The 22,117-nt window shown below is 43.7% G+C and overlaps 1 protein-coding gene across 1 annotated transcript; it reads left to right on the top strand.

The window, feature by feature from the left end:
* Positions 1-259: 259 nt before the first annotated feature.
* Positions 260-8,435, top strand: LOC120033938 (neuronal pentraxin receptor-like). The gene is made up of 6 exons (XM_038980341.1): positions 260-271; positions 1,432-2,115; positions 6,002-6,308; positions 6,747-6,988; positions 7,703-7,882; positions 8,193-8,435. Exons 1-6 carry the CDS (start codon positions 260-262, stop codon positions 8,433-8,435), a joined length of 1,668 nt encoding a protein of 555 aa, XP_038836269.1.
* Positions 8,436-22,117: the final 13,682 nt, after the last annotated feature.

The raw sequence follows: 22,117 nt of genomic DNA, 5'->3' as shown, positions 1-22,117 counted from the left end.
CACACTTTGAGTCTAGGCATTTTTCTTCTCTCTGAAACATATGTTAGAGCATAGAACCTATTCCCTTGCCTCGCAGAGGAAAAGCTTTCCATAAACATACCTAGGCTGTCTACTCTTCTTTCACCACAATCTCCTTTTGCAGTCGTTTATGTGTGAGCAGCCAGCGAGAGAGAGTGCGCACACACACACCACTCTGCACGTATGTGCTGTGTTTAGATGAGATTACCTTTGCTGATCCGGTCGTGCTAGGAATGATCTCATGGTTATCCGGGTACGCTAATCGTATCTTGCCGGGGCGGCATGGGGCGCCGCACAAAAAATAAACAAAATAATTAATTAATACATTTAAAAAAAAGATTTTAAAATATTCAGAATGGTGACATTTGTGCGATCTGTTTTCTATCGCTCATTTGCACGTCAGGTCAATGATATCATGTCACCGTGTGGGACTGTGGGTCAATTAACCTTGTCGGAGTGGGCGCCCTGATTCTAGTTTGTGAGCTAGGCAGGCTACTGCCTGGGAACGTCTCCCATTCAGAAGTACGAGGTGGGGAGGGGGCGGGCGGTAGGTTGACCTCAGGTCCCCCCACTGGAAGCCCCAAGGTAGGGGGAGCGGGGGAATCTATCAAATAGCGCATCTCTAACTTTGTACAGTACTAATGCAATTAGTTGTGCAATTTATTTTGTGTGTATCTTGTTTTGAAGTGCAATAGGCCAGGGAGCCATACAAGCTAGAACCGCCACTGCTTACAACACTTCCACCATCAGTCTTCCTGTCTCGCGGGAACCTTGGATTTGACTAATGGGAGCGCGCGCTAGAATGTGCGCTATGTGCCCGCGCATCGTTCCTGATGAGAACCCGCTGTACGAGCTTTATGATACCCTAGGCTACTACAGTTCCACGAGAGGGCCTGTTTTGTTATTTAGGTTATGTATTCATCGACAGAAATACATAACATCAAGCGACCACAGCATATGAAAAGCACCTCGGTCTAAATGTGGTGTGATGCGAGACACCGTCTCATATCATTCGCACCATCTCCCGTTCCCGCCTCTTGATATTGACTTGCATACTGTTTCGCGCTCTCTCGCTCTCTCTCTCTCTCTCTCGCGCGCTCTCTCTGGTTGTCCTGGTGATAACGAGATAGAGAAGCCTTACAACACTGAAGCCAAGAGACAGAGGGATGAGATAGAAACGGTTGGAGCATGTATCTGCATTCATTATAGCCTAATTATTAAATGAAGTGGGACATATCCTATGTATTGACTAAAAGCCTAGCAAAGCCATAAAATGCGTCTTTCATGATATGTTCATGGATCCTTTGATCTGCCAAAAATGTTTTACTCAGGCTGCCCTATTTCAGTGTTGTTGAACTAGATAGACAAGTTATTTTATCATAATTATTGATTTCTTACGCCGCCAACCTGAAGTTCATCGTTATCATCTTGGCCGCCGGGATGGTGGCCTTCGTTGGAGCAGTCATCTGCATCATCGCCGCGGTCCATACCGGCTCCGCTGCCGAATCTACCCAGCAGCCCGTGGCAGACAACCAGTCGCAGTCTCCATACGCTGGAGTGCAGCAGACTTTCCCCGGGGGCTCCGTGGCGCGAGCGGGTCCCCTGGGCGCTATCCATGGTTCTGAAAGACAGGACGGAGAAGCGCCCACCTTCTTCCACCTCGCCAGCGGCTCAGATGCCGTTGGTGGAACTAGACAGGTTAGCCGACTTATCTGCACCCCATTCCCCGCCGGAGAATGCAACCCCAAAAACGTTCAGCAACAAGCGGACGATCCGTCGCTGTACGCTGGCGAGGACTGGGGATACCTCCGCACCACGGCAGAGGAACTACAACAGACAGTGCTCCAGCAGAAGGACCAGATTATTACCGACCAGCGGACCATTAGGGATCTGTCAGGCAAGCTTTCGGAGTGTGAGAGTGGAATAGAGGGGCGTAGAGGCGCGGGGCTCTGGGGAGGTAAGAGGGTAGATGAGGGCCGGCTCGTGGTCCGGGACAGTGCGCCGTCGTCGACTGTGGCACAGCTGCTCACCGCTCAGGCTGTGGACGAGCTGGAACAAGCTATCGTTCAGATGAAAGACCGCATAGAGAAACTGGAGGTAAGGGGAATGGGAGAAACGTGTGTGTGTCATGTCTGTTGGTGTTGAAATCCACTATCACATATCTTCATTTTAAACGAACTGTTATTGTATCGTTAAATAGAGCAGTGAGTAGGCTAATTCTGCCCCTCTTTTGTGTGTCAGTTGACCTGCTTGGCAGACCTCGATAGCACTCACTCAATCTGAATTTCTACTCACGTCTCTGACGGCAGTATGTCGGTGTGGGTGTGGCTGCGTGGTTTTACTGTTTAATTGAGACCATTTCCAGTTGATATAAATCATGGATAGTATTAGATTAGGTGAGATGACCACCTACAGGTAACTGCCAAAATAAAGGAAACCACATAAAGCCACCACAAGCCGCCAGAACAGCAAGGCTTGGCATAGATTCTACAAGTGCCTGGAACTCTATTGGACGGATGCGACACCATTCTTCCACAAGAAATTCTATCATTTGGTGTTTTGTTGATGGAAAACACTGTCACAGGTGTTGCTCCAGAATCTCCCATAAGTGTTCCAATGGGTTGAGATCTGGTCGCACGCACGCACGCACGCACACGCACGCACACGCACACACACACACACACACACACACACACACACACACACACACACACACACACACACACTTTAAACTTCCTATGCTCCTTTGAGACCCCATCTTTCAAAGTCACTGAGATCTATTTTTGTAGCCATGGTTAAAATAAAGGTAATTGCTATCTGGGATAATAATGGGCAACTGGGAATTTTTATACATGACCCTAAGCATGGGATGTTAATTGCTTAATTAGCTCAGGAACCACACCTGTGGAAGCATCTGCATTCAATGTACTTTATATCCCTCGTTTACTCAAGTGTTTCCTTTATTTTGACAGTTACCTGTATATCAACATCTTTGACTTATTGTCGCTGAAAATTGATTAGCTGCATTATATTAAAATTGATTAGCTGCATTATATTAAAATTGATTAGATGCATTATTTTCGACTTGGCTATAGCTTATTAGAGTTCAACTCAATATTGAGGAACCAATCAGTTACTTCACCAAAATGTATTTACATATTTTGGTATCACTTGTTGCTATTGCATCGTTACAATGTCTTCTCAACACTGCTTCACAACTCAAGTTAAATGTAGCCAATTTGATGAATGGAAACCACAAAACTAGAATGTTGTAGGATCATTGATGAGGCCTAGTCTACAGATACATGAGCATTTGTTATTCCAGGCACCTCTGCTTCCCAACATAACCAACCCAGGGGAGGAGAAGAGGGGGGATGGAGGAGGGAGGGGAGAGTAGAGTAACACAAAGCGGCTTTATAGCTGCCTGCCAAGCAACATGTGATGTACAACCCCATTTCTTCTGGAGAAAATATAATCAATTATTCATCCGACCAGTTACCTATATTTGTTGAGAGCAGAGACCATCATATTCTTTTTTCAGCCTCTGCCTAGCACACTACTATTATACTATATCAGTGGTGTACCTCTGTATCTGTGGTCCTACCGTCTTTGGTCACTGAACCCCCAGTCACGGTGCAACTGATCATTAGGCCTATAGTCTTAACAAATGTACCCCATGTGGAAAGGTGAGGTACCCCCAAGGGTACTAGTACCTCATGTTGAGAACCAGTGCTCTATATGTAACTTACAGCATGTGCCTCACTGTAAATAATATGTTGCGTTGTCTGTGTGTCTATTTGACTGCACTTTGCTTTGCTGAAGTTGTAGTGTTTTTCCTTGGCTGACTAATGACTGAGAGGACCTTCAATTACTTGTTTTCCTGGCACTATTTCTGCATTTCTCTGCACATAATTGATTGTCCATAATAAAAAAGAATAACAAATCCAGAGATTAGAGTGCATATCTAACACAAAAGGCCCACATTAATCACAGCACATTAAAAAGTGTGAGTGCAGCTCTGAAAATCGAACTGGCTTCCAGTGTTGCGTTCGAGACCACCTAAAGCGAGACCGATTCAAGACCAAGACCGGAGCATATCGAGTCAGAGTCAAAACCAAGATCGGAGGGGGGGTGAGACCGAGTCAAGACTGAGACCGGGAGGAGGACAAGGGGTCCGAGACCAAGTCAAGACCGAGACCAGAAAAATTTGAGTCCAATTCAAGACCATGATTGTAATTTAGTCAAATCGGCACCCTAATAAGAGTTCAAAATGTCCAGTATTTCTGTGTTCATATTTCAGAATAACATACAGTATGGATTTCTTAGACTTAGAATGGTGAAAAAATGCATGCGGAGGGCAAATAGAGCCACTCTACAAATGATTACTAACGCAAACACAGTGGGGAACAATGAGGACCTTCTACGCCTTCAGAGAAGGGCAAATGATTTATAAAATACTAATAACAATAATAATAATTATTATATTATTCTTTTTAATTATGTTCTGATTTAATCGCTTCAGTTTTTGTTGGAAAGGAAAGGGTTAACACATATCCAATCAGGATTTTTCTTTGGTCATCTCTGGGGCTAGCTAAGTCAGCCATTGGCTAGGCCATCAGAAGCTAGATAGAAGGCATCTGCCATTCAACTGTATTAGGGAAACATTTTGGAGTGACAGTGGAATCAATCAATCACATTTTGACTTGTAATCGGTGGGATCATTTTAACAAAAAAGCACTCTCTTCTCAAAGGCCAACGGGTCACTGCGCAACAGCAAGCAGTAGTTTTCACATGGTCTAGCTAGCTATCCTTTGTTGTAGACTAATCTGCAGCAGCTGCAGCAGGTGTTATCGAAGAGGATGTTGCAAATTTGTTAGCTTCTCCCTTTTCAAGAATAACTTTCAACAAGAAGTTAACCTTTTACTGCAGTGGGCTAAGTCAGGGTCACACAGAGTGATTCTTGGTACTTAAACAAATCTACTTTGAAACAAAAAACCACACACATGGTTATGGGATTAAAAAAAGACACCTGTACCATGTCAGATATAGAGTTGAAATTAATAAAAATGTATATGCAATACCCACTGAAAAAAAAGTGGGTAAACGGTGTATACCTGCATATAGTGTCACACCCTGATCTGTTCCACCTGTCCTTGTGATTGTCTCCACCCCCTCCAGGTGTCGCTTATTTCCCCCAGTGTATTTATCCCTGTGTTTCCTGTCTCTCTGTGCCAGTTTGTCTTGTAGGTTTCCAAGTCAACCAGCGGTTTTCCTGTTCCCCTGCTTTTTGCATTCCCCTTTTTCTAGTCATCCTGGTTTTGACCCTTGCCTGTTTCTGGACTTTGTACCTGCCTGCCTGACCATTCTGCCTGCCTTGACCACAAGCCTGTCTGCCACTCTGTACCTCCTGGACTCTGATCTGGTTTTGACCTTTTTGCCTGTCCACAACCATTCTCTTGCCTACCCCTTTGGAATAATAAACATTGTAAGACTCCAACCATCTGCCCCCTGTGTCTGCATTTGGGTCTCGCCATGTGCCTTGATATATAGTTTCCACCTCACCACTGGCCCTTTCTGTTTTACAAAAAGTGCGCTCTCGTACATGAGTGCGCTGGTATTTCCATTGCTGTCCTTTCAGAATCATAAACCTGTCACACACTGAAGGCCTAGGTCCAATAGGTTCGCCACTGCCCAAACATGTCTATAATAGATATAAAGACTGTTCAGGTATTAATGTTTCAAGACAGGAGTGTATATGGCTAAGCGGTTTTATGTGCTTATTGAATGGAAGCTTATAATTCCGAGTTTTTTACTCCGCTGGTCTCGGGAAGAAATTACGAGTCCTCACTGTCCTCACCGAGACAAGACAGAGACACTCAAAATGTGGTCTCGAGACCGGACTGTACTACAACACTGCTGGCTTCATTTGTCTTTTTATTTCATTGTCTGCTCTTCCCTCCCTCCCACACTCCCTCCCATGAAGTCAGATATCGGACCGCTGGCGTTCCCTCACAACCACACAGATGCAGCAACTGCAATGACTTCAAGAGGTGGTGGTGGTGGGCTCTCTGAGGCCCCTGATGGTTGGGGTGAGGCAGGGCCAGGGGGACAGGCAGGGGATGGACCAAAGCAGTGGCCACGGTTGGAGGATCTGGAAGGAGAGCTTGAGAGGAAGCTGGAACTCCTGGAGAAGGAGAGGAAGGCCCTGCGAAAGGAATCCCAAAGACACAGGCAGGAGATCGACCAGGGGATGAACTCCCTACACCACCGCATCGCTGGCCTGGAGGAGGGTGAGAGGAGGGGCAGAGGGTTGGGTGTAAGAGAAGATCAATGGTCATGAGTGATAGTCACACCTGAATGATATTAATTTATATGGTGGGAGAGGTTAAGAGTCGGGGACATGAAACCATAACTGATGTACCAGAAAGGTAACTTATTATCAATCTATGAAAACGACATCAACACATTATGATACAGAATAAGAAAAAAGTACATAACAAGAAAGAAAATCCAAGTGGATATATCATAGAAGAGAGATGAGATATGAGATATCCTGGGGGCAGGAAATAAGTCAAATGTGTGATGTAGCCATTGTATAAACCCCCAAATACACTACAAAGTCCTAATAAGGCAAGTCTAGTCAACATCCCCCCCCTACCAAATTACCTCATTACTCAAACACTCTTTCCCTCCCTCTCTATTTCTCCACCCATACCTCCTTACCCCAGGACTCTCAGAGTACACCTATCCAGAGGGCTACAAGCTGTCCTTCCCAGCGCGTACCAACTATATGTACGCAGTGGTGCACCACCCCATCCCTGAGCTGCGTGCCTTCACCGTGTGCCTCTGGCTGAGACCCACAGAGGGGGGTATCGGCACCCCTTTCTCCTATGCTGTAGCGGAACAGCCAAACGAGCTAGTTCTGCTGCAGGGCATGCATACCCCTGTGGAGCTGCTCATTAACAACAAGGTAATGGAGGAAACAGAGCAGAAGTATTTTATGGCACACTGAGTTAGACACAGCACAATTTAAGATGGAGCTATAACAGTACCTGAGAGTTTACTGTAGAATGATGTCTGTGACCAAAATGGCACCCTATTCCCTATGTACTGCACTACTTTTGACCAGAGCCCTGGTCAAATGTAGTGTGCTACATAGGGAATAGGATGCCATTTGGGACAAAGACAAAGCACCGTTTAGGCTAGAGCTGGGAGTGTAGTGTAGATCAGCATGATGCCATTATGGTAATACATTGCCTGGAAGGCATAGAGAGCTACCTAGCTGGCTGTGCCCTTGAGGAAGTGCAGTCTGTGCCTTTGAAAAAGTAATGCTGCAGTCCCCAAATGTTACTGTAATAAAAGTGCTGGATTAATATATTCCAGGGGGAAATTTGTTTAATGTCTCCATACAGTGTGTTATTAAGCAGCAAGATATCAACACTTAAAAAGCACAATATTTTATTTAATATAATATTGAGTTTTAGTCTAGAATATTCTGTACAACACATGGTTAGGGTCAGTACTGAGAACCACTTCGTCGTATGATTGATTGTCCATTGATTTGTTGCTGTTGCCATCTTAAATACTAAATTTGCAGTCTAATGTAGTCTGCAGTATCACTGCATTACCTGCACTATAGCACTAACACTCACACTAACCCAAACTGTTGTCCTCCCACCCCTAGGTGGCGCAGTTACCTCTGAACCTGTCTCGGGGAAGCTGGCACCACATCTGTGTAAGCTGGAGCCAGAGAGGTGGGGCGTGGCAGGCCTACCAGGGGGGTAAGCTGAGAGGAGAGGGGCAGGGCCTGGCAGCCTGGCACCACATCAGGCCTGGGGGAGTCCTCATCCTGGGGCAGGAACAGGTAAGACCTGGAGGGGTTGGTATTTTGGTGAGGTCAGGGGTGGCTGGTTGAAGAGACCGCAACGGCATAGACCTATAGGGGGTTGTTGTTTTTAAAGGAGAACATATTTTATTGTTCATTGAGATATAGGGACAGGGATGAAATGAGAGGGGGCAGGTGAGAGGAACATGCAAAGTTGAAGTGGGGGACTTGAGCATCAAACCCCAGTCTCTCAGGGCAATGCCAAGTCCGGAGTTACCACTAGACCAAACTCTGACACATCCCTTCCTCTCTTCACCCCTTTCACTCCTCCACCTCCTTCTGCCTGTAGGACACTCTGGGCGGGCGTTTTGACTCGTCCCAGGCCATGGTGGGGGAGCTATCCCAGTGGAACGTATGGGAGCAGGTCCTGACCCCCAGCGAGGTGTCCAGCCTGGCCCACTGCAGCCAGCACAGCCCCCAGCCAAAGGGTAACGTGGCCCCCTGGACCAACCGGGAAGTAGAGGTGTTCGGAGGAGCCACCAAGGTGCCCATGGAGCCCTGCGCTGCCAAATACACCAACACCCCACTGTGAGGGGAAGGGTGATATAGGATCCAGGGACCTTATTTACAAAGCGTCTCAGAGTAGGACAAGTGATTGGGGAAAAATCAATACAGTTACATATTGCAATATTCTTTTGGACAATATTATAGTGATACTTTTTGTTGTTTTTGCTAGGTAGTGTTAGCTAGCACTAGTCAGCTATGCCTGCACCAAAACGCTGGTATTTTGTTGCTCTCCATCTTCTTTTTAAATAGTGAGCCATCATGTTTTCAATGCTTTTATTTCCATGACTGATCAAAACTCATTGTCTCCTGCTCTCTCGTCTCTCCTCAGCAGACATATAGAGAGCAATATCTTTGGAACATCAAATTGCAATAAAATCGCAGTATCGAATCGCAATACATATAGAATTGTGAGAATCAGTATTGTCACCTAAGTATCATGATAATATTCGTGAGATCCCTGGCAATTCCCAGCCATACTGTACATGTCATATTATACATGATTTATTATGATCTAATAGGCAAAGCTGATTTTTCATCAGCATTTCTACTTTGAGACTGAGAGTCCTGAGCTGTGTTCAGTAGGGCGAAACATTGTGGAGGTAACATATTTCTATTTGAACAACTAGTTATGTAGAACAGCAGGAATGCCTCACTGACGTTCCGATTAAGGAATCATGTCAGCTATATTCATCACATTTCTATCTGCAATGTTCGGTATATTGCACATTGTGAATTTGTGAAGTGAATTTATGGGTGGAGCTTGGGTGAAAAGGGAGTAAGGGAATAGGGGAATGAGGCACGTGGTTAGAAGTGGGAGTAACACTGGTTCTGTAACTACTCATAAAGACTTTATTTATCCCTCAAGGGGTAATTTTGTTTTGTTTTGCATGTTTTATTTATATATGTTTTACATCTATTGTTGATTAAGTTTATTCAGAGCTACAGGATACAGTGGGTAGGCTAGGCATACATACTTCTGCATTTGAACTGCTGCTTTGGACTCGGTCTATGGCCAGGCACTGGGTCCGAGGAGCCTATTTTGTTTACTCAATAGGAGCAAACAATTGGGTATCGATAGCGTTCTCTATCATCTGACTTGTGTCTAACTGAAGGGGATAACTCAAGTGTACATTATGATTTTATATAACATTTTATATGCAGACATTAAGAAACACACAATCGTGTCTGTATAGCATTGATTTTTTACTGTATCTCTTTTCATATTCCTTCTCGTTAACATTTTTATAAATAGTCTATCTTAGTAATACAGCATGTCTAATCATTCCCTGTGACTAATATTAACTACAGAAATAGAGATATGAACTAATCTCTTTGGCACTGATTCAAATTCAATAACTGTATCCAGTAATGTCAACGTGTGTCTTGAATTGATCCAGAAAAGATGTCTTAGACTTGGGCAGTGCTATTACCCAAGCTCATTGAATAACTTTGTTGCACAATATGGTATAGCACAAAGTTTGATACTTTCTAGAACACTAGAATAGGTTTTGGTACCAAGTTGTACTGTCATGTATAAACTGTGTTATATAATGCTTATATATTCAATGAATGCAGTGATATGAATAACAATGGGTTTAAATGCATGTCATTTTACTGAATACATGTATTCATTTTACATAGCAATGCACATTCATATATAATTCAATGTATGAAAGCCCTCTTAATCTTCTACACCTTGCCATCCAGTGACGTGAGGTCTGAGGCCGGGTAGGCACATTCTATTGAGGCTCATAAAGCTGATTTTTGCTACGGTGTTTATCGGTATGACACGATCACAAAGATAACCATCAAACAGCAGCAGGTAGGCGGCACAACCATTAGACTCGCATTCACAGGCCGTAATTGCTTGTGCCCCACTCAACTGCCCTGCACGAACAGGCGACTTTCAGCACCACAGAGAGCGACCCAAATGCAAGTGAGTAGGTCTACTTGTAAACAGCGCTACACACACAACATCAAATTTGATTTGTCACATGTGCCCGAATACAACATGTGTAGACCTTACAGTGATATGCTTACTTACAAGCCCTTAATCAACAATGCAGTTTTACGAAAAAATAAGTGTTAAGTAAAAATAGATAAATAAAAGTAACAAATAATTAGAACAGCAGTAAAATAACAATAGCGAGGCTATGTACAGGGGGTACCGGTACAGAGTCAATTGGGGGTAGAAGCTGTTAAGAAGTCTTTTGGACCTAGATTTGGCGCTCCGGTACCGCTTGCCGTGTGGTAGCATGATAACAGTCTATGACTAGGGCTGCTGGAGTCTTTGACAATTTTTAGGGCCTTCCTCTGACACCGCCTGTTAAAGAGGTCCTGGATGGCAGGAAGCTTGGCCCCAGTGATGTACTGGGGCGTATGCACTGCCCTCTGTAGTGCCTTGCGGTCGGAGGCCGAGCAGGTGCCATACCAGGCAGTGATGCAATCAGTCAGGATGCTCTCGATGGTGCAGCTGTAGAATTTGAGAATCTGAAGACCCATGCCAAATCTTTCCAGTCTCCTGAGGGGGAATAGGCTTTGTCGTGCCCTCTTCACGGCTGTCTTGGTGTGTTTGGACCATGATAGTTTGTTGGTGATGTGGACACCAAGGAACTTGAAGCTCTCAACCTGCTCTACTACAGCCCCTTCGATGAGAATGAGGGCATGCTCAGTCCTCCTTTTCCTGTAGTCCACAATCATCTCCTTAATCTTGATCACGTTGAGGGAGAGGTTGTTGACCTGGCACCACACGGCCAGGTCTCTGACCTCCTTCCTATATGCTGTCTCGTTGTTGTTGGTGATTAGGCCTACCACTGTTGTGTCTTCAGCAAACTTAATTATATTATGGCCGTGCAGTCATGAGTGAACAGGGAGTACAGGAGGGGACTAAGCACGCACCCCTGAGGAGCCCCCGTGTTGAGGATCAGCGTGGCGTATGTGTTGTTACCTACCCTTACCACCTGGGGGCGGCTCGTCAGGAAGTCCAGGATCCAGTTGCAGAGGGAGATGTTTAGTCCCAGGGTCCTTAGCTTAGTGATGAGCTTTGAGGGCACTATGGTGTTGAAATCTGAGCTGTAGTCAATGAATAGCATTCTCACATAGGTGTTCCTTTTGTCCAGGTGGGAAAGGGCAGTGTGGAGTGCAATAGAGATTGAATCATCTGTGGATCTGTTGGGGCGGTATGCAAATTGGAAAGGTTCTAGGGTTTCTGGGATAATGGTGTTGATGTGAGCCATGACCAGCCTTTCAAAGCACTTCATGGCTACAGACGTGAGTGCTACGGTCGGTAGTAATTTAGGCAGGTTACCTTGGTGTTCTTGGGCACAGGGACTATGGTGGTCTGCTTGAAACATGTAGGTTTTACAGACTCAGTCAGGGACAGGTTGAAAATGTCAGTGAAGACACTTGTCAGTTGGTCAGCGCATGCTCGGAGTACACGTCCTGGTAGTTCAATTGCCGTGGATTGCCAGTACGCACCTCATTACAACGGCTGTTCTATCCTGCCCGAAAAAGTGCAAAACCCACCACCTGTGTCACGGTCGATGCTGGAAAAAGACCAAAGTGCAGCGTGGTGAGCGTATATATTCCTTTTATTATAGAAAAATGACGCCAACAAAACAAGAAACGAAAGAACAACCGTGAAGCTTACAGGGCATAAGTGCCACTAACAAAAGTCAACTACCCACAACAAAAGGAGGGAAAAAGGGCTACCTAAGTATGGTTCCCAATCAGAGACAACGATAGACAGCTGTCCCTGATTGAAAACCATACCCGGCCAAAACATAGAAATACAAAATCATAGAAAACAAAACATAGAATGCCCACCCCAAATCACACCCTGACCAAACCAAATAGAGACATAAAAAGGCTCTCTAAGGTCAAGGCGTGACAACCTGTATGTTATTTATGTCGTCATTAGGCCACGACTCGGTGAAACATAACATATTTCAGTTTTTAATGTCCCGTTGGTAGGATATACATGCTCGTAGTTCATCTATTTTGTTATCCGGTGATTGTACGTTGGCTAATAAAACCGATGGTAAAGGAAGATTACCCACTCGCCATCCGATCCTTATAAAGCAGACAGACCTACGTCCCCAATATCTCCATCTCTTTCTCCTGCAAATGACAGGGATGAGAGCCTTGTCGGGTGTCTGGAGTAAATCCTTCGTCTCCGACTCGTTAAAGAAAAAATCTTCCAGTACGTGGTGAATAATCGCTGTCCTGATATCTAGAAGCTATTTTCGGTCATAAGAGACGATTGCAGAAACATTATGTACAAAATAAGTTACAAATAACACGAAAAAACACACACACTGTAGCACAATTGCCGTAAAACAGCAGCCATCTCCTCCAGCGCCGTCTGTGCCTGTCACGTTCCTGACCTGTTTTCTGTTGTTTGGTATGTGTTTATTGGTCAGGGCGTGAGTTTTGGGTGGGCAGTCTATGTTTTCTGTTTCTATGTTGGTTTTGGGTTGCCTGGTATGGCTCTCAATTAGAGGCAGGTGTTTGACGTTTCCTCTGATTGAGAGTCATATTAAGGTAGGTTGTTCTCACTGTTTGTTTGTGGGTGATTGTCGTCCGTGTCTGTGTCTGCGCACCACACGGGACTGTAGCGTTCGTTTGTAATAGTCTGTTCCTGTTCGTGCGTTCTTCATGTTTTATGTAAGTTCTCTCGTTCAGGTCTGTCTACTTCGTTTTGTTGTTTTGTAAAATTATCAAGTGTTCTTCGTGTGTTTAGTTTCGTCTTGTTAATAAAGTATCATTATGTATTCACAACCCGCTGCACGTTGGTCCAATCCTTGCTACTCCTCTTCGGATGAGGAGAAGGAGGAGGCCCGTTACAGTGCCTAGTAGTCAGCACTACTAATTGACATATATACTTACACAATAGACATGTAATGTCATAATAGTAGATGGCGCTACTGTAAATAAACTCTTGCATTTACGTTTACCTGTTAACAAAGTCCATTTGTCTATCCTTCTGGGTAAAGACATCAGTAACTGAACTGTAAAACTCCTCCCTGTTTGCCCTCAGTTTTAAAAGTCTCTTGGTCTGAATGTGATGGAGATGATGGCAAGGGATGAGAGTCATCCTTGATCGGTCCGGTTTTCGACTGTATGTCTTTATCTGTTTCAGCGCAGAAAATTACTTCTCAATAGATACTATTATGGCGGTATAGTGAGGACCAGCTGCAGTAAATTTGTTGCCTCGGGACAGTCTGTGTCAGGTCATGCTGGAACAAAAAGCTGAGGAGCTGTCCAGGTGATTTGTCATGTACCATTTGTGAACTCTACAATCCGACAAGATCAGTCTTAAATCTAACAAAATCGAAGTACTTGGCATATTTTGACAGGCCTTGTTTGCTGGTGTCGAACTTTTGAGACATTGTTTCACCTTTTTTGCAGTCCACTAAGCCAAGGAAATTAAGTTCACAAAAGTGGTCAAACTTGGCTCTCATCTGAACATTGATATTGTCCAGTGTGTTGTTATAGATTTGCCCCCTCCTTACTATGATCGGCTGTTTACTACGAGTTTTGCTTCCTGCCAGGTCCAGATCATTACATTTCTGCTCAAATCACTCATAGAAGCGATCAAAGTCTTGTTGCTGCCGTTCCAGTGCTTTCATTGTGTCGCTGATCTGGGGATGGCAGACACTCACATCCATCACTTTGTTCTGCAGAACACGGAAGAGCGCATCAGTTTCCTTGAAAATTCCATCATAGGCCATGAGCAAAAAGGAAACACGGTGGCGGTCTCTAGATGGGTTGCTAACTGTTCATTTTTTTCAGCAAAGGCATATAATAGTTCCACATAGTTGCCCCTAGGCCTGTTTGATGTGCTGGCACTCTCATCGTTGCCGCAAAATGCCAACTTCTGTAGCAACAACTAGGTAGCATGCCGTAGCTTTAATTAGCTAGGGCTTTCAAAATCTCACGGTTCTCTTTTACCTTTGCATTGTGCATGCTGATATTCAATCTCCATTGTTCATTGAATGCCAGATCTATCCGTGAGCTGCCAAATGTCTGAAGAGCTATCTGGCTTTTGATGTGAGACACAGGTTTCTCACGCTTGTTGAACGCTATAGACCAATTGTTCAAGTTGCAGTAACCGACTCTTGTCCACACACTGTCGCTAGTGGAGAACAGCAGGCAGGGGAAGCAGTAGAGTCGACTGCTAGCAGTGCAGCCACAGAGCCAGTCTTTCCGTTGATACAACTCAGTTTGAAATTATCGTGTCATTTTCTGTCCCTTCTTTAGATGTAGGTCGCTAAACTCAGTTGTTGGTCTTCACACTGTTTCTCTAGAAAATCCAATGTGATGACTGCTATTTATCGAATAATTACCTACCACTTATAATTATTACTCTATTAAATTAATCAACAATTAGGTAACAATTACCTCATTAGGAATTAGGGGCACCACAGGAAAAGTTGTTTCCTGAGTTACTATCTCCCGACTTAAACTCTACAGATTATCTAAATAGCTCTTACATCAATAACAGTAAATTATTAATTATTACCTCATCAGTCTCTGTCAGCCGTCGTCGGGAGGAGACCAAGGCGCAGCGTGATAAGCGTACGTTCTTCTTTATTTAAAGAATGAACACTGAACAAAACGAACAAAATAACAAACCGAACCGTGAAGCTAATATGGCTAGTGCAGACAGGCAACTAAACATAGAATAAGAAACCACCAAACCAAAAGAGAAAATGGGAACCTAAATATGATCCCCAATCAGAGACAACGATAAACAGCTGCCTCTGATTGGGAACCAATTCAGGCCACCATAGACATACATATGCCGAGACTTACCAACACCCCTAGACGTACAAAAAACACTAGACAATACAAAACAAGCATACCCACCCTCGTCACACTCTGACCTAACCAAAATAATAAAGAAAACATAGATAACTAAGGTCAGGGCGTGACAGTCTCATTCTGAACGTTGTTGACTTCGTAAATCTGCACGAACACTAACCTAAGTGATGAATCAGCGATACACAAATTGGCTTAATTATTTATTTACTAACTAACTAAATAATCACACAGAAATACATAAACACACACACACACACGGTATAGGTTATTGATCACTAACATAATGCAATGACAACAGTCCCTATTTTTTATTTCATCTTTATAGGTAGGCCAGTTGAGAACAAGTTCTCATTTACAACTGCGACCTGGCCAAGATAAAGCGAAGCAGTGCGACAAAAAACAACAACACAGTCAATAACACAATAGAAAAATCTATATACAGTGATTATATAGTCCCTAGTGGACTAACCTGATATGACAGCTTGATAAACAATGGAAAGGGGGAGTATGTAAGGAGAGGGAGAGACAGAGTCAACTTCTCGTACATACATTTGGAAACTACGCTCACCGTAGTCAGAAGATTTAGCACCCTAACAACCGCTCATTCGGATTAGAAATGCAACATATATTTACACGTTGATGTCTTTCTCTGTCGTCTCTCTGTAGTTTGATGTAAGTCTCTGGTTGTCCACCATAGGTCACAATGTCCTTAGTTGTATGCTTCTTTGTTCTGGAGTGGTCTTAGAATGGATCCTTCAGGTGTACCACGCGGTGGTGAGAGGGATCTATTCCTCCATCCCGTCTTTGGTCAATTGTCCTAGACTACTTCACATACCAGCTGCAGACTGTGAATGTTTGGTCTAGTCTTCACCTTCTTCACTCATCGAGAGATTCAGAGGGTCTTACCATTTTCTGGTCTTGTAGTTTTAAACATTTCAACGTGTGGACCACGTCCTCACGTTCTCTGGTCTGTATTTAAATTGTCAGTGAGTCCTTTTAAGCACTCTGGCCTTGGAGGGCGTTCCGTCCTGTTGATACAATGTTTGTGCTAATGTATGTGCTCACGTGGGCGTGGTTACTGACTGGGCTCAAGTTTATATGAAAGGCAATATCTCATTCAGAAGGCTAAAATAACATTTCTATCTTCACAAAAGTATTTTATACTTAAAAAGTGTTCTTATACTTAATAATTTATTTTTTACAACATTTAGATGCAAACCTGATAACTAGGACATACAGTGGGGCAAAAAAGTATTTAGTCAGCCACCAATTGTGCAAGTTCTCCCACTTAAAAAGATGAGAGAGGCCTGTAATTTTCATCATAGGTACACTTCAACTATGACAGACAAAATGAGAAAAAGAAATCCAGAAAATCACATTATAGGATTTTTAATGAATTTATTTGCAAATTATGGTGGAAAATAAGTATTTGGTCAATAACAAAAGTTTATCTCAATACTTTGTTGGCAATGACAGAGGTCAAACGTTTTCTGTAAGTCTTCACAAGGTTTTCACACACTGTTGCTGGTATTTTGGCCCATTCCTCCATGCAGATCTCCTCTAGAGCAGTGATGTTTTGGGGCTGTTGCTGGGCAACACGGACTTTCAACTCCCTCCAAAGATTTTCTATGGGGTTGAGATCTGGAGACTGGCTAGGCCACTCCAGGACCTTGAAATGCTTCTTACGAAGCCACTCCTTCGTTGCCCGGGCGGTGTGTTTTGGATCATTGTCATGCTGAAAGACCCAGCCACGTTTCATCTTCAATGCCCTTGCTGATGGAAGGAGGTTTTCACTCAAAATCTCACGATACATGGCCCCATTCATTCTTTCCTTTACACGGATCAGTCGTCCTGGTCCCTTTGCAGAAAAACAGCCCCAACGCATGATGTTTCCACCCCCCATGCTTCACAGTAGGTATGGTGTTCTTTGGATGCAACTCAGCATTCTTTGTCCTCCAAACACGACGAGTTGAGTTTTTACCAAAAAGTTCTATTTTGGTTTCATCTGACCATATGACATTCTCCCAATCTTCTTCTGGATCATCCAAATGCTCTCTAGCAAACTTCAGACGGGCCTGGACATGTACTGGCTTAAGCAGGGGGACACGTCTGGCACTGCAGGATTTGAGTCCCTGGCGGCGTAGTGTGTTACTGATGGTAGGCTTTGTTACTTTGGTCCCAGCTCTCTGCAGGTCATTCACTAGCCCCCCCCTGTGTGGTTCTGGGATTTTTGCTCACCGTTCTTGTGATCATTTTGACCCCACGGGGTGAGATCTTGCGTGGAGCCCCAGATCGAGGGAGATTATCAGTGGTCTTGTATGTCTTCCATTTCCTAATAATTGCTCCCACAGTTGATTTCTTCAAACCAAGCTGCTTACCTATTGCAGATTCAGTCTTCCCAGCCTGGTGCAGGTCTACAATTTTGTTTCTGGTGTCCTTTGACAGCTCTTTGGTCTTGGCCATAGTGGAGTTTGGAGTGTGACTGTTTGAGGTTGTGGACAGGTGTCTTTTATACTGATAACAAGTTCAAACAGGTGCCATTAATACAGGTAACGAGTAGAGGACAGAGGAGCCTCTTAAAGAAGAAGTTACAGGTCTGTGAAAGCCAGAAATCTTGCTTGTTTGTAGGTGACCAAATACTTATTTTCCACCATAATTTGCAAATAAATTCATAAAAAAATCCTACAATGTGATTTTCTGGATTTTTTTCTTCTCATTTTGTCTGTCATAGTTGAAGTGTACCTATGATGAAAATTACAGGCCTCTCTCATCTTTTTAAGTGGGAGAACTTGCACAATTGGTGGCTGACTAAATACTTTTTTGCCCCACTGTATACATGTTCAGAGTTACAGTTATCTTGTTATATAATGACATCACAAAATAATAAATGATATGACATGATTACTGTTTGGATCCCCACCAACAATTCCAAATGTTTCTATTTCAAAACAAATGTTCCAATGTCCAATCTTTTGATGTTAGAGTTCTTAGCCAAGAGTCTCTCTCTACCCACAGCACATTCCTTTGTTCAGTACTGCAGGGCAAGAGAGAGAAAGTTTACGACCGGCGTTAGGTCATAAAACCAGCCCAACTCCCCTTCCTCTCTGGTGGGAGAGGGGTCTGGCTATCTGTCAGCCCTGTGCCGAGCTGATCTGGCAGCTTTGAGCCTCACCAAGGAGAGAGAGTCATGACAATAGGCAGGGGCGAGCTCTGACTATTCTCTTGCAAAGCTCTCTACCTGCCTTCATCCGTTAGCTGGCAGTATAAGGTGGAAACACGAATGCGCAAGTCATGTCAATTCCTTTCATTGAGTTTGAATTTGAAGGGCGGGAGAAAGGTACATGGTGAGGCTGCCTTTCCCCTCGCCTCCTTGTGCATTTTGTACCAGATCACTGCAAATTTGGGAAGTAGTAGTACTAGTTCAGACATCTATTTTATCATGCAGAAAAAAATGAAGTTGACAATGAATATTGATAAAAAGTATATTTATTTATTTTTCATTAGATATTTTATCATAGATTTTCCCACTGCCTACCCTGCGTACCCTAACCGCACGTCACTGTCACTTTCCCTGGTTATGACTAAGTGGCAAGTGCCTGTTTGGGTATCTTTACCCATATTAAAGAAATGTCCATTCATTTCTCGACTGTAGTTATGATTCCAACATCATTCTGCAGTGTGATCAGTGTTTTGCCTGCCTCTGGTCTGTTCGGCTCATGTCTGCACTTCTATGGTCTCTGTGATATTGTGTCAAACTGTACAGCTTAGAAAATGAATAAACAAGATATTTTCTCTATTAACCAAACAATGTCTTATAGCCGGTGTTTGGAAAATTACTCTTTGTATTACCTGTATTTTTTAACAGGTTTTTCCTTCATGTGTAGGTCTATGTTTAGGCAAATTTGGCATCTCTGTCTTTTTCCTCTTCTTTCCTGTCAGAGTTGGTATACTCTGTGTGTTCATGTCCTTGTCTTCACTGGAAAAGCTCAAATGGCCAAAAGTAAAGTCTGTTTCATATGTGAGTTATGTGTATTTCCTTTCTTTTCCTCTTTGTGTCAATTAATAACCTACTACATCTCAGTTTCAAAATTATTGATTATAATATCAGCCTTAGATGGTGGCTATAACACATGAATAGGAAACTATATTAATTGATTTCACTGTGCATGTTCTACATGTGATTGCATATATTTGGACTTTGCGTGTTGATGTGTCTGCGTCTTGCATAGGGTTAGAGCTTTAGGTATTACTGTAGCAGTAAACGCTCATACATACTTGCTTGCACAGGCTAGATAAGTGTGGTTTAAGCATATCTAGTAAGTAGACTTTTACTGTATGGTGAGAGAGGTGCTTGGGCGTGCATGCTTTTGCACACCTGTGAGCAAACAAATTGGCAGGATTAAGTGTGTGTGAGTGAGAGCGAGAAAGAGATAAAGCTCATGGCTATTTGGACAAACAGTGGGATTATACATACTGTGCAGATTAACAGTGTGTGTGGGACAAGGACTGTCCCTGTTAGGCTACTTAGTAACCACCCTGTTACTCACTGACACACAAACCCTCACTCGCACTGCTGCCAGTCACATCCTGTGCAGTCCAGGACACACGCCACAGGCTCAATTTAAAACACCACTGCTCCAAACACACTGAATTGTAAACACACACACACACACACCACACACACACAGACACGCAAACACACACACACGCACACATTCAGCATCAGTGTGAAGCCTTTTCTTCAAGCCACAGGTGCTTGAATAGGGCAGGGTCAATGGAAACCTGCGTACTGGATATGGAAAAACACAACACAGGATTATAAAAAAATATATAGCTTTTACTACAAATATTCAATGTATACATTTATGAATATGGATGTAGTCTGGTAAATGCAATAAATATCAGGCAGGACCAATACACAACCGTGTAAACAATAAATAGCATACCTGTCTCCAAGTCCAAACAGCCACAAGACAAAAGTTGTACTGAGAATACTTACAATTGCTATTTCACAAACACAGAGACTGGAAAAATGATTATCGTTGTGACATTGGAAATGTTGGTTGAGACTAGTTGCTCGGGGGCTCTGGCAGGCAGAAAGAAATGCATCACCATTCTTCTTTGTGTGGTTTTCCGGCAGACTAGACGCTGTGTTGCGTATCCGTGCTTTTCGCACGTCGGATTGCGGATTGCACATTTTGGTCACCCCCCCAAAAAGGAAAAGGGTAATGGGATAACTTAAATATCACCACCCTCTAACTCTGCACCTATACACTATACCAAAAACCCACCACCCCATTCCACTACTTTGGCAGTCGGCCTGGGATGATGGAACCCCTTCTCTCAAAACTTCCTGTAGATCTTCTGCACTCATCTCTCACACCCAAATATTTCTCTGCTGCTGCAACTAGGACATCTATCTTCTATGATTTCCGCTTCATCAGTGCAGTGCAGTTAATCACCATGGCTATAAATGCAAGAAATCCAACCCTACTATAATTCATCCTCTCTGGCTCTCTCTCTTCAGGCCTACTCACTGAGGGGCTACCAGTCATCTCACTCACCCTTGGGCTATCCTCTACTCTCTTCACTGCCTCAGCATAGGAAACTTTCTGCCCCACTCAGGCTCTAACAATCTCAACCTGTCTCTCTCTCACAGGGCACTTCGGATCCCTATCTGCATGGGGACCCCCACAGTTGACACGCAGTGCTTTCTCTATCCCAACTGTATATTCCCTCTGACTATGTTCTCCTGCCCATTTCTCACATCGTGGGATCTCCACGCTGCTGCAACATGTCCGAATCCTTGGCACCTAAAGCACCATAGCAGGTTCGGAACATAGGCCCTCACAGAATAGCAAATATAACCTAACCTGACCTTATCAGGTAGAAACTCTGTGTCATAGCTCAACAAGACAGACAGGGTATTCTTAGTCACTGGGTCTAAATCTCACTAAATGGCGTGTGTCACAAACACTAGGAATATTCCTTTTCATTTGATCCACCTCAACACTCAAGGCAACCACACTGATCACCTCTTTTAGCAGCACCCTGCTCCGGAGTCCAAAGCAGGCCACAGGTTGAGCCCCTAGCTGTGTGACTCAAAGCGCCGCTTCCTCTGGGAGGCGGATACACAAAAAATCAAAACAATTCTACTTCTCGAAACATTCACAGATGTAACCATTTCCAGTTTGTCCTTTACCCAGCATGACACAACATATGGGTTGGCCAAAAAGCAGGAAATGGAATCCACTCATTCCAAAAGTCTCACTCCTACCGGCCCAAAATCATGGTAAGATCTGGTAAGATTCTCAGGGCAAACATTGGAAGTCTCTACCACACCTGTTGCTGCGGGTAGACCCACTACATCCTGAACTGGCTCAACTTCAGAGCGCGCACCACTGCCGACTGACTCCATTTCAGGTTCTCAAGAGACCCTGAAGACCTGTCACACTACTAGCCACCTAGCAATTTTATGAAGATGGCTTTAGCTAGCCCAGATAGGTTCCCAATCTCCCAACCTCATAACTAGCTACCAAGAATTCATTTTTAGGCTATCAATCAAGTTAGAGTAGCTTGCTTGTCTAACTATCTTAGCTGGCATGCCTGTTAACAAGGTTAGTAGACTTTAGAAAAGTAAGCCATCACTAAATCTACTGAATAAGACTTACATTCCTTTCAATATTTTACCAATATTTTGACAGAGATGCAGGAAAGCATATTTAGTTTCTTGAAATAAATAACCACCAGTCAGGAGGATACAGACACCTCAAAAGGTATTCTCAAAAAACATGTTTTTTTTTACATAGAATTAAGCATAAGGGAAAGTTTGATGTTTTGGACTTTTTTTTAAAAGTCTATTGAAAAAGTTTGGTTACTAGC

This window comes from Salvelinus namaycush, chromosome 41 (assembly GCF_016432855.1).
Source record: "Salvelinus namaycush isolate Seneca chromosome 41, SaNama_1.0, whole genome shotgun sequence".
NCBI classification, from domain to species: Eukaryota; Metazoa; Chordata; class Actinopteri; order Salmoniformes; family Salmonidae; genus Salvelinus; species Salvelinus namaycush.
Note: the sequence above shows the minus strand (reverse complement) of the source record. Positions and strands in the feature narration are given on the sequence as shown.

Coding starts and splice junctions, on each gene's coding strand:
- LOC120033938 (XM_038980341.1), top strand. Junction 6,309..6,746: donor CATCGCTGGCCTGGAGGAGG/GTGAGAGGAGGG, acceptor TCCTTACCCCAG/GACTCTCAGAGTACACCTAT. Junction 7,883..8,192: donor TCATCCTGGGGCAGGAACAG/GTAAGACCTGGA, acceptor TTCTGCCTGTAG/GACACTCTGGGCGGGCGTTT.